Source organism: Amblyomma americanum, chromosome 1 (assembly GCF_052857255.1).
Source record: "Amblyomma americanum isolate KBUSLIRL-KWMA chromosome 1, ASM5285725v1, whole genome shotgun sequence".
In the NCBI taxonomy this organism is placed as follows: domain Eukaryota; kingdom Metazoa; phylum Arthropoda; class Arachnida; order Ixodida; family Ixodidae; genus Amblyomma; species Amblyomma americanum.
In genome coordinates, this window is record NC_135497.1 from 177,109,471 (window position 1) to 177,123,054 (window position 13,584).

Genomic DNA, 13,584 nt, shown 5'->3' on the forward strand with positions numbered 1-13,584 from the left:
TGATGAATCTGTGGGGTTGCCTATGCAAGGGGATTACTTTTCTAATTACGTGAAAACCATCATTTTCAGCACTGAAATTCCAATCTGTTAATTTTTGTTCTCGTTTCTCATTTTTTTTTGCATATGTCAAAAACAAAGCGTATGTGTTATTTAATGTGAATGAAAAGAAATTGTTTGTACAAACACGCCCACCTGCTTGGTCTCCTTGAGACCGCAGTATATTTAAATAAATAAAAGAATGAAAGTAAATACTACTCCTGCGGAACGCCAGAGCCAGCCTCTTACCATTGCCAAGGAGGGGATGCAGGGAGGCGCAACGCGGGGTTTTGTGAATGAGTCCAAGTTGCATTCAGCAATCGCGCCGGCGTTCTCATTGTCCCCATAATGTACAACATTAACTCGATGATTCGATGCTTCAGATCACCTGATTACCCTGCAGTTTTTCTGCGCCAGCATCTCTCTCCAGAGAAGCGGAAAACGAAACTAACTGCTACACCGTTTTGGGAATGCACAAGCATCGTGCGTGGCAGCTCCGCTCTGCAGACAGGTCCGGCGAGGAGGCCGTAAACTCGCCGAGGTCGTCCTGTTCCGCTTCCTCTGCTGCTGCTGCTCCGTTGCTGTTGCGTGCCGCTTTGTGTCTTGCTACCGGCGTTCCCTTTCAAAGAGAGGGGCGCGATGCCTGCTCCCCTCCACCGTTTGTCCTTGCCCTCCAGACGAGGTACTTTCCGGCCGTATAAAAGGGCCTGGCGGCTCGATCGCCCGGCATAACGCAGCTTGCTCCCAAAGCACGGCACAACCAGGAGCAGCATGAAGTCCACGGTGAGTTCGGCCCGGAGGTTGCCGGGAAACACGAGCGCCTGCCGCTCGAGCAATCCCGTTTCGTTGCGCTCGTGTGTCGAGCGGCGCTCGGGCGCGAAATCATAGTCAGGCGCACGAGGCTTCACACGCCTTAAGCGCCGAAAAGTCAGATAAGTGGACAAGGAACCCCAAGAAAAGGAGTATGTTGCCATGTGGTCGGCACGAGGTGACCGCATCTGCCAAGAGCGTACCCTTCGGTGTTGCTAGAAGACACATGATAGAGGATATTTATGCCGTTTCAAAAGCACAGAGAAATTATGCCACGTTGTTAACATGAAAGAAGAGAGCATATCTTCAACACAAAGAGTTGCAGAAAGTGAACAGCTATATTCTTGTATTTCAAACAAAGGAATACTTTTTCCGCTTTAGGGGAATGCCCGGCATTGAGTAGACCAGTGTGACTTTTCGTCCATCTGATATTAGTCTGCTTCAATAAGACTGCGCAATGCTAATGAATACGTCTAGGTATAAGGTCTCGGCAGGAGGCGCATGCAGTACACGATAAACGCCACATATCTTGACATATGTGTTGTTTATTTTCGCGGCCTCTTGTTAATAAAGGCCGAAGTTGGGGGCGAGCCACAAGCAAGCGGTCTTGCCCCTCCCTGATGATGTTCGGATGAAAGTGTTATGGCGTTCCGCCGTATATTTTGCCGCGAATTGGCAGAGGTGCAGGTGCGGATAGATGTAGACTGAGCAGGATCTGTTGTGACAACATCACGCGCTGCCCGATGAATAGTCAGGGCTATAGAAAGCACAGGTTGTTGGCGGTCCCCACTGCGGTTTCTCGCGGCCGCACATGTTCTTTTCAGCTTCGGCAGCAATTATTGCATTTAGAACAGAGCAGATTGCTCCGTTTATCTGTCCAAACCTGTACGTACCCACATAACGAACAAAAATTGAGTGTGAGCGCACATCAAACCCATTGTATTCGAAAAAGGTGACATTCTTGACAATACTGACATATCATCATCAAATCTCTTGATGGAAAGGATAGCGCCCTGCGTCGCAGCTGTGCTGAAAAGCCCACTTTGCGCAGGCCCTGTTTTGCGGTCTCCTGCTAGTCAACGCAGCTAAGGCTGGCTTCCTGGGCGGAGGTGGCGGTGGACTCGGAGGAGGTGGATACGGCGGCGGTGGATATGGGGGCGGTGGTCTCGGTGGCTTGGGTGGCGGTTTCGGCGGCTACGGAGGCGGCGGCTATGGAGGCGGAGGCTATGGCGGCGGAGGCTATGGCGGCGGCGGCTACGGCGGTGGAGGCTACGGAGGCGGAGGCATATCGCAGAGCTACCTGGTCCGCACGGTTAGCAAGACGTCCGGTGGAGGAGGATTTGGAGGAGGCCTCGGCGGATACGGGGGCGGATTAGGAGGATATGGAGGTGGCGGATACGGAGGCGGTGGATATGGAGGATACAGCGGTGGCGGATTCGGCGGCGGCGGGTACGGCGGTGGCTTGGGAGGCTTCGGAGGGGGCGGATACGGTGGTGGAGCCACTGGTGGGGCCGCCAAAGTGATCATTATCAAGAGCGGAGGCGGCGGAGGACTTGGAGGAGGCCTCGGTGGCTTCGGAGGACTTGGAGGAGCTGGCTATGGTGGAGGTGGATACGGCGGTGGTGGATTCGGTGGTGGCGGATATGGCGGTGGCCACCATGGCGGTTGGCACAAATAGGTAAGCTTAGACAATCAGCATATCGACAAATTTTGCGGCTTTCTGAAGAAAACTGACCTTCACTACTTAATTTCTCGTATACCCGATGCCCTTTATAAGCCTATGCCTTGTGAAGCTCTTGTGGAATAAAATAAAGTGATCAGCTACCACCTATGACCCTACTTTCATTGTCCCAAAGAAAATCTATTGCTCTAAAGGTATTTGTTCGAAAGACCAACTGCTTGGTTAAATTTATACCGTTTACTTGACTTTTAACACATCGCAACTCTTTTTCACACAAGCATACAGGAAATTAGATTTTCAAGTATGCAGCGCTTGCTAGTAGATTCATGATTTTTCCGTGAAAAGCTTGGAACGGTTGCCTCATACTCCAAGAATTATTCAGCTCTAAGCCTCATCAAGACTTTGGAGCGTATAGGCCTACTTGTCTGTACATTGCTAGCTTGTCTATTGCAGTATTGTGTCACTCATAATTTCCTGCAAATGAAGTGCTATTTATAAAATGCCATGTAATTGAAAGTACACTGTCATTGATTTTCATGTGTCTAACTTGCCTAACTCCTGTCTACCCAGACAACTCATGTGACTTTTTTCTCGTTGCATCGCACAGCTTTAAACGAGAAGTACTAACGCAACAACCACCCTGGCCATATTACTCTGCGGACAGACTGTGGATAAAAGCGCCCACTTTGAAGCTGGAATAGGACATACCTCGAGGGCAGCGCCTAACATGAAGCGGTCATCGCCTTGTTGTGTTTATTGTTATTTGTTTTTGTTGATGCACGCAATCTCAGTCACCATTAACGGGTTGCACCAGCCATTTGATATGTGCAGTTTCGCAGAATGAAAAATTTAGCTATAGGCAATTCTTAATTTTCGCCCGACGGAAGTTTGATAGCCTAAGCTGCTCAATTTCATGATGCCTACATGTACAGAGATGTATGATTGTGATATGAGTTGAATAAAAATTGACGAAAACAATTGCGGCTATCAGCCTGTTGTGAATATTGTAAGTATAAGAATGATTTAGTAAGTTTGGTAAGTTTTAGTACAAGTGGCGACATCATGGCTGGGGAGCATCACTCTGCAGTCTAGCTCAGGTCCAGCGTTGCGCTGTTCACAGCCCAAGTACGTTTGAAAAAAAAAACATGTCAGTACATCTCATGAAAATGGAAAGAGTAGAGTTCCACGCAATGAAACAATTAAGCGATCGCTAGTTAAATAAGTGAAAAGCCACAGGTACCAAACGTGAATTAGAAGGGTGTTCATGGATGGAAGTTCATGCGTGTCAAAACAAGGGTTGAAGACAGCTTATTTATTGATGGAATGACTGATACGTTGATCCACATGATCTCAAATTGAAGCATGCAACACATGCCCAAGCGAGGTTACGACGATGAGGAATACCAATAGTGTCATTACAGCCTGATGAGTATTCACGAGACTGGGGACACTGTACGCATTTCCACTGAAAGTCTGCACAAAATCCTGCTTGAAGAATCGAGCATAAAAATGCTGCGTACACGTGCTGAGGGCCGTGATTGTCGACTGTCGACCAAAACCTGATGCGAAAGGGAGCTTGCACGCAACGTTTGCCGATTGTTCTTCCCCATCGGACTGATTTTCTGCGTGTATTCGTTATTGTTGACGAAATATGGATGCACGAATATACCCAAAATTGAAGAAGCAGACCGAGCAGTGGAAAATGTCTAGTGAAAGCACTCCAAAGAACCGAAGACAATTTTTGTGGAATTGGATGGTGGTGACACATTTGGTTTTCGCCACAGACAAGGAAGCATACCTGTGGACTGCTTTCCGAAGTGAAAGACCATGACCAGATCGTATCATATTGTCACGAAGTGGTGACTGCAGTCCGGAGAGCAGAAAGGCTGCGAAAATTGTGTCTAAACAAAACTCTTTATTTGGGCTGACTTGTGCCCCCAATGGGCTGAATCACTCGGCGGCGGCGAAGCGACAAGCGTGCTCGCCGGTCGTCAAACAGAATGCCTGCCGCTGTCGGCCGTGCTCAATTTAAAGCTCATAGAGAACTTTCGAAATAATGCATGAAAAGTTACTAGAACATTCTGGAACAACGTAGAAATCAGCTGGATGCGATCAATCCATATAAATCTGGTCGCGTCTTGCATCGTAAACAAAGCGATAAAGCGGCGTGCCGGCAGCTTTGAAGAATGAACAAACATTGAAAATACTCGCGGCATTACTCCCATCTCAAATAAACATCGACCCGATGCATTAAAACAAATAAGGTGACTAGCAAGAAATAAAACGGATCGTGCGAAAATAAACACAGAGTGCGGAAACAGCGTCCTTTAGCGCGCGTAATAGGGCTTAGACGGACGACATGGACAACTTCTGGTTGTACGTGGCGTGGCTGGGATGAAGTCATTGCGTTAGGGATCACTTCATAATCCAGTTCACCTAACCGACGAAGAACCTTGTACGGGCCGAAATATCGGCTCAAAAGCTTTTCACTCCATCCACGGCGGCGAATGGGCGTCCAAACCCAGACTTGGTCTCCTTCCTTGTATTCCGCGTTGCATCTTTGTAGGTTGTAGCATCTGGCGTCGGTCCGCTGCTGGTCTTAGATACTTAATCGGGCAAGTCTTCGGGATTCTTCTGCTCGTTGAAGGTAGGTGGCGACGTCGATGTTCTCTTCTTGGGTAACGCTGGGCAGCATGGCGTCTAGCGTGGTCGTGGCCTCCCTGCCATGGACGAGCCTAAAAGGCGTCAGCTGGGTGGTCTCCTGCACTGCGGTGTTGTAGGCGAAGACGACGTAAGGCAGGATGACGTCCCAGGTTTTGTGTTCGGCATCGACATACATGGCGAGCATATAGGCGATGGTTTAGTTCAAGCGCTCAGTCAGTCTGTTGGTCTGCGCATGGTATGCAGTTATCCTCCGGTGGCTGGTTTGGCTGTAACGCAGGATGGCTTGCATTACTTCCGCCGTGAATGCTGTTGCTCTGTCCGTGATGAGCTCATCGGGGGCACCGTGTTGCAGAAGAATGCCCTTCTTCTGCTGCTTTTCCTCTGTTCTTCTGTTGCTGTGGCGACTTCTGCTGCTGTTCCGTTCGGTAGTGGCTTTGCCTCGGCGTAGCAGGTCAGGCAGTCGATCGCAATGATGATCCACTTATTTCCAGACGTTGACTTTGGGAAAGGGCCAAGCAAGTCCATGCCGATCTGCTGAAAGGGCCTTGAGGGGGGTTCAATGGGGATCAGAAATCTTGCTGGTTCGGTGGGAGAGGTCTTTCGTCGCTGGCAATCTCGGCAGGTTTTCACATAATGTGCGACATCGGCAGACAGTCGGGGCTAGTAATACTTGCCTTGAATGAGGCGGAGGGTGCGAGAAAACTCGAGATGCCCTGCTGTCGGCTCGTCATGTGAAGCGTGTAGAACTTCTTCGCCGAGACAAGCAGGTACAACAAGGAGGTAGGCTGTTTTTTTTCTCGCTGCGAAGCTCTTCTTCACGAGGACATCATTCTGTACACAGAAGGAAGGCAGTCCTCGCTTGAATAAGGCGGGGGGGGGGGGGGGGGTGAAGAAACCTTGCCTTCCAAGTACTCGATGAGGCGTTTTAGGTCGGGGTCCGAGCGTTGCTGCTGTGCAAAAGAGCTGGAGCTGGTGGGTTCCAGGAAGGCGTCCTCATCGTCGTACGGCAGCGGTGCATCTACAGGGGCTCGTGAGAGGCAATCGGCGTCAGAGAGCGTGCGTCCGGACTTGTAAACAACGGTGACGTCAAACTTCTGGAAGCGCAGGTTCCATCCAGCGAGGTGGCCAGAGAGGTCCTTCAAACTGGGTAGCCAGCACAGCGCATGGTGATCGCTGATCACCCTGAACTGTCGTGCGTACAGGTAGGGGCGGAATTTCGATGTAGCCCAGATGATGGCAAGGCACTCCTTCTCCGTTGCCGAATAGTTAGCCTCGGCCTTGGAAAGGGAATGGCTAGTGTATACGATCACTTTCTCAAGCCCGTCACTTTTTCGAACAAGAATGGCGCCTAGGCCCCTCTGCTTGAGTCGGTATGAACTTCAGTATCGGCGTTTTCATCACAATGCGCGAGGATCGGTGGGGACTGTAAACGGCGCTGAAGTTCTTTGAAGGCTTCTTCTTGCAGCCGTAGGGAGGGTGGCAGTAATCGGCGCAACTCCTCGCGGACGATTTCGTGGATAACTTCCAGCAAGTTGTCGCTGGTGTTGACCGTCGTGTCCGGACGGATTGCACAGACAGAGGAAGGGCGGTTGTACTGCCGAACCCTGACGTCGAGGGTCTTCTAGATGGTTCAGGCATCTTGCGTGAATTCCTCGACGTTTTTTGGCGGCTGACGCATTAAAAACTGAACTTTCTTTTCCTCAGCCATATCGGGATCAGCGCGCCGAAAGAGGCGCTTCATTTCTTCCGCGTAACCGCGTACGGGCTCGTTCGGAATCCTGATCCTGGACTCAGGGAGTCGTTCGTCTCTTTATTTCCTTACGACACTGGTGAATGTCTTCAAAAGTTCTCTCTTGAATAGCCCCCAAGTCGCTAGGACAGACTCGTGGTTTTCATACCACATGCGTGCTGAGCCCTTCAGTGGGAAAATAGATGCCCGATTTTCGCTGCAACATCCCAACTGTTGATTGATGCCACGCGCTCAAATTGGTCCAACCATTCTTCGGGATCTTCGCCTAGGGATCCATTGAAAGTTGGCGGCACCCACGGCTGCTGCAGTATGATCGGCTTCGACATCTTTGGCGAGGTAGCGGTGCTTGTAGCAGCGTCTTTTCGCTGTCTGGTGCGGTGCGGCAGGTTTCCGAACTCAGGCGGGTCTCCCTGGAGACGTCGGCTGGCTCGGTGAGCTGCTGGCTCGTCCTCCGGTGCGGAGCGCAGAGGGCTGGCGTCACAATTTGAAGAGGGTGTCCGGTACATGGAAGGCTACCCCACACCTCCCCCAGATGTCACGAAGTGGTGAGCGCAGTCCGGAGAGCAGAAAGGGTGCAAAAATGGCATCTAAACAAAACTCTTTACTTGGGTTGGCTTGCGCCCACTATGAACTGAATCACTCGGTGCCGGCGTAGCGACAAGCGTTCTCTGCGGTCGTCGAACAGAATGACCGCCGCTGTCGGCGGTGCTCAGTTTAAAGTTGCAAAGTTACTAGGACATGGAAAGTTACTAGAACATTCTAGAACAACATAGAATCAGCTCTGCCTAGGTGCGATCAATCGAGATAAATCTGGTCGAGTCTTGCATCGCAAACAAAGCGATAAAGCGGCGTGCCGGCAGCTTTGAAGAATGAACAAACACTCCAAAGATTCGCGGCGATATACTGTTTGCTGGAATGCTAGCCAGCAGCGCTGAAAAAGAAAAAAAATGTGTTGGTACAGGTGCAAAAGGCCATGCGAAGTTCGGGACGAACCGGCGAAAGTAGGAACAGAGACCGATGAAGCTGCGGACATCACTGGGCGAGCGGGGACAGGGAAAAGCACTGACGGCACGAACTTTATCAGGGTCAGGTTGTATGCCACTCGCATTCACCAAATGGCCGAGGACTTTGAGTTCGCGGCGGCCGAAAGTACATTTTTTTGAGTTGAGTTGAAGACCTGCGCGGCGGAAAAGTGCCAAGATGGACAAAAGGCGAAGCAGGTGGGTTTCAAAAGAGGGCGAGAAAACAATTACATCATCTAAGTAACAAAGGCAGGTCGTCCACTTGAAGCCCCGGAGTAACGAGTCCATCATCCGTTCAAATGTGGCAGGGGCGTTACAAAGGCCGAAGGGCATGACCTTAAAATGGTAAAGGCCATCAGGGGTGACGAAAGCTGTTTTCTCGCGGTCTCTTGCGTCAACAGAGATTTGCCAATACCCGCTACGAAGGTCGATGTTAGAAAAGTAGCGGGCGCCATGTAAACAGTCCAGGGCATCATCTATGCGCGGAAGGGGATAGACGTCTTTCTTCGTGACCTTGTTGAGATGACGATAGTCGACGCAAAACCGCCAAGTTTGGTCTTTCTTTTTCACGAGCACGACAGGAGATGCCCAAGGGCTGTTTGGAGGCTCGATGATATCGTTGGCCAACATCTTGTCCACCTCCCGCTGGATGATCTGGCGCTCTGGTAGCGACACACGATAAGGCCTCCGGTGTATAGGTCTGGCATCGCCGGTGTCAATGCGGTGAGTCACTACCGATGTTTGACCCAGAGGAGCAGAAGCGAAGTCAAAAATGTCGGAGTAGGACACCAAAAGGTTGTGAAGATCCTGTGCATGCTCGGGGCTCAGGTCAGAAGCAATCATCGCAGAAATGGATTGCGGAACGTTGGCCGGGATGTCGGCCGCTTGAGAGACAGTAGAAGGCGGTCCAGGTGAGAGAGCAGGGACGGTACAGTCGGTGAGAGAAGACAAAGTAGCAGGTGATATGCCTGCAGGAAGAACTTGTGGTGACAAGCTGAAGTTGAGGACAGGAAGGGAGGTGCTATTCTTGGTGACGGTCACGATGAGGTGCGGAAGAACAACATTGCGGGAGAGAACGACATCGGCGAGTGGACAGGCAAGATAATCCCCATCAGGAACCGCAGGAAATGGCGACATAGGCAGATAAACGACAGAGTCGGGGGGCAGGCGAGCGTACTCGGTGGAGCGAAGGCGAGGCGTGGAGCTTGAGGGTGTGTCGGCTGAGCTGAGAGGCAGGTCCAATCGTAGAAGGCCGCTGGAGCAGTCGATAAGGGCAGAGTGAGCGGTTAGAAAGTCTAGACCAAGGATCACATTGTGAGGGCAGTGTTCGAGGACGGTGAAAAAAACTGGGATGTGACGATCGGCAAGAGTGACGCGGGCAGTGCACAGGCCAGTGACGGCAGCAGTGCTGCCATCGGCAACGCGAACGGTGGGCGAAGCGGCAGGGGTCTGAACTTTTTTGAGGCGACGGCAAAAGGATGAGCTAAGAACCGAGACATGGGCACCAGTGTCAATGAGGGCAGAAACAGGAACACCGTCCACAAAAACGTCGAACAAATTACAGGGCGAAGGCTGGGTCAGTAGAGGATTTCCAGGTCGGGGCACCAATGCAGCTTCACCTCCAGCGGGAGATGTGGCCTACGCGCGAGCACGTAAAGCAGATCGGCCGGTCGTCAGGGGTACGCCACTCATCCGGATTGCGATACCTTGTGTAACGTGGGACGAAGGTGTTGCGGGCCGTAGCAGTAGCGACCACGGGAGAGATGGGGCTCGCACTCCGAGGTTCGACGGGACGATGGCTGGAGGGCATGCCCAAGTTGGCGACCTCCTGGCGGACGACAGCTTGAATAAGAGATATTGTGGCCAGGGTGTTGTCCGACAAGGGCGCGTTGGGCGTAACAGGAGCCAGCGCCTCCAGTTCACGGCGCACGATGCGAGTCACGTTGTCGGGGTTGGAAGGCTGCCTTAGTGTCGGCAGATCCTCGCACGTGGAACTGGCAGCTGTGTTAGGCAGGCGGTCGAAGCGGTGTGCAATGCGCCGGTGCTTGGCCTGCTCGAAGCGTCGACACACCTGCAGAACGGAGTCAACCGTAGAGCAGTCCCGGCATAGAAGAAGGTGGAAGGCATCGTCGGCAATGCCTTTAAGAATGTGGCCTACTTTATCGTCTTCGGTCATGTTGGGATCGACCTTTCGGCACAGTGCCAAGACGTCCTGAATGTATGTAATATATGATTCAGTGGCCGTTTGGGCGCGAGCTGCAAGTTCTTCTTTGGCAGCAAGCTGACGGCCAACTGGTTTTCCAAACAGGTCGCGGAGCTTTTGCTTGCAGGCATCCCACGTGGCAATCTCTTCTTCGTGGGTTTCGAACCAGACGCGTGCGGTGCCGGCGAGATAAAATATTACATTGGCCAGCATCAGCGTGGCGTCCCACCTGTTGTGCTGGCTAACACGCTCATAAAGCGAGAGCCAGTCCTCGACGTCCACGCCATCTGTACCGCAGAATGTGCCCGGGTCGCGAGGGTGGGCTACGACGACAGTTGGCGTGGCAAGCGCAGACGGAGGGGCCGGGTCGGTAGTCATCTCGCCGGTTCGGCCCGTCGTCTCGTCGGCTCGTCGGGTCGTCGGCATGTCGGCTCGAACCCGCGACCTCCACCAAAAGATGTTACGGGGATGTTACGGCGGTAAGTCTATATGGCGGCTGCTCTGAGATGGCCAGCACTCAGCTCAGAACCGAGCGCCCAGCTACCAACTGTGAACGTCGTCGTCGTTCCGCGCACCGCCACTTCTTCGTTCATGATTCGTCCACTTGTAACAATATTTCCCAACCGAGAGGATACGCCATGCACGAAATCGACTGCCGCAATGGCATACATTAGCCAGTGATGTGGTTTCTCACCGCGTTACTCTGCGAATTTCGCTTATTCTGAGTTATTCTTCAGGAGAGCAAGCTGCCGGGCTAGTTGGTGATGCATGTTGTAAACTTGGAAGCGCAAAAAACCGGACGACGGACAGAGTAAGCGCTCGTGAACCTGTTTTTTGTGTTCCCTTACTCTGTCCGTCGTCCGGTTTTTTGCGCTTCCAAGTTTACAACATGAGTTATTCTTGTATAGAAACTTCGCCTCGGTGGGAAAAATGCAGCTGAATGAAGATGTCTTTGCCGTTGCCAGTCGCGTTTTGGTTGCCTTTGACAATGTCTGCTTTTATGACGACGTGGAAAAGTAACAAACTCAGTTGTCCAATCGCCTATCCATAAATGGAGACTATGGAGAGAAAGTTATAAGTTTGTTTCAAGTGCGAAGATGTTAGAAAACTTCACGAAGCTAACTTATTGGGCTAGTTGGTGCTCGGCTGGATTGACGGAAGCGGTAACAATCGGACATCGGTAAAGGGGCGACAGGCACAGAGAAGAGCATGCCTGCACTCCCTTTGTCCGTGTACGAATATTAGTCTCCCGTGATGTGTTGTTGTAGCCTAGTTATTCACGCTGAAGGTACCAGATTTAGTCACGCTTCTAGCATAGATTTTATTGCGTGTGCTACTAAACACTTCCTGGCGGCACTAAGCATCCCACCTCTCCAAGAGCATAACAAGAACAGGACATAGCATAATATGGGCTTAAAAATGTTGTACTTGAATGCTGGTTTCCTCCTACAGTGCAGACCAAGAGAATCGTAGAAAGTGCAGCGTAGTTTTTATGGAAAAGTTCCTGGCAGAATTTCCTGCCACATCTGTCCCGTAAAATACGCAGAGTGGCATGAAGATGACAGGATCCCGCAAATTTAGTGAAGCCGTGTTATTTTACTTCACTGTCATATTCCTGTAATATTAAGGATGGCCCGTATAATCTGCGCAGCACAGCTTCTTTGTCTAGCAACTTATATGCCGTAAAGTACAAGTTGTGAAATCACAACAGCCTTCCTAATAATATCTGCAGCATTTCTACCATGAAATTAAAAAAGCGCCTGTTGAATGTATAGCCTTCCCGATTTTTAATAATATGGCGCGAACATCGACTGCCCAATGCTGCTGCGCCGGAAGACGAAGGAGAGGAGAAAGCATGCAAGGGCAAGGGAAACCGCACAGTTCCTGCTGCTGGTAGGTTGTTTTGATTAGTGAGAAGCGACTCAGGCCCATCCTCGGTTGTAATGAATCGAAGCACCGAGAAACAGCAACCAGATGTTTTTGTCTACTGCATACAGACAGGTTATATTAAAAATAGTACAGATTTCTGATAAACAGCCTAACGAGTCTAAGAAGCCAGTCGCAATTGTTACATACGAAACACTACTTGAAGATGACCCTTGATACCTAGCTACTACTTTAGTGAAAACTAGCGTTCTCGAGACGCTATCCGCAAAAGCAGCCTGGGCCTAGCGTCGTCCTTGGAACGGTACGCGTTTACACTAATCCAGAGTCACAAACACTAAGCATACTCTAGACACACAATAAACACTCTCAGAACTCGGCTGCAGTACTCGTGGTGCCACCTGGGAGTCGAGGTAAATGAACAAACTTTTTAATAACGGTGACGTCATGATGACGTACGTTTATGCCTCAGCTTGAATTTTTATTCTTTTCTCTGTATAAACGCCAAAAAACAGGGCCAAGGACGACGAAGATAGAACGATGCTCGCGTAAGTCAGCCGATAAGCGCTACCGTTGCACTAAAGCCGAAAGCAGCAATTTTCGATGCTACGTCTACTTAAAGTCACTGCAGTGAACTGGGTTCTCAGGCGACTCATCAGAGCGCCGTTCTTCCTCCGTCGTCGTTTACCTCGTATTTCGTCGCGCGTCATGTAAAGGTACGGTGCGGTTTTGTTCTGAAGGCAAGTTTTTAAATAAATAGGGCCCTAAAGTGAATGCCACAGCCCCAAAAAAGTGAATCACATTCTATGAGTGATTTTACTAAAAACACAAATTAGTGCTAAAATCGATTACTCAAGATTACACTTTCAACGCCTCGCGAAATTAAGAGAAACAAAATCTTGAACGGTAGGAAGGTGACCACCCTCAATATTCATCTGACGGGGAGTCTACAAACGTAGGCCCTGGAGGTAGTAAAATGACCTGAGCGCAGCGTACGCAGACGAAACGTGAGCAGACTATAGAAGGGTCACGCTCAAGCCGGGTTTGCTATCATTAAAAAAGAGCTGTTATCGCTCCTTACAAGTGAAAATCAACTGTACTACTGTACTACTTTTCAGTGTCAGTGAACTAAGGGCACGTCATGTTTTGCACGATTCAATTTTCTGCTGTCGTTTCATTTGAAGCTGACAAAAGTCAATGTAAGCGAAAACGCGACAAGTTTAAAGGTCAGGAGCCAAAGACTAAACAGCTACAAATTATACTCAGGTCCACCACGTCCTTACACATATACGCGTTTTATAGCACCTCTGACTGGATCGCCGGTGAGGGCGGGCACCGAAGCATGTGGGCCAGACCGCCAGATATAACTCAATCCCCCTCATATAAGGCTCTCCTAAAACGACCTTCTTCTACGCTACAAATTAAAACCGACTTCAGCTTTTAATACATCCACGAAAAACTACCGCTAACACAAGAATTCATGAGTGATAACTTATTGAGCCCATTTAGGCAACGCTGCTGCGTTAATGCGGCG

The 13,584-nt window shown here is 50.5% G+C and overlaps 1 protein-coding gene across 1 annotated transcript; it reads left to right on the forward strand.

The window, feature by feature from the left end:
• Nucleotides 1–716: 716 nt before the first annotated feature.
• LOC144114249 (uncharacterized) lies at nt 717–3,505 on the forward strand. The gene is made up of 3 exons (XM_077647852.1): nt 717–819; nt 1,898–2,524; nt 3,135–3,505. Exons 1-2 carry the CDS (start codon nt 808–810, stop codon nt 2,522–2,524), a joined length of 639 nt encoding a protein of 212 aa, XP_077503978.1. The 5' UTR covers nt 717–807; the 3' UTR covers nt 3,135–3,505.
• Nucleotides 3,506–13,584: the final 10,079 nt, after the last annotated feature.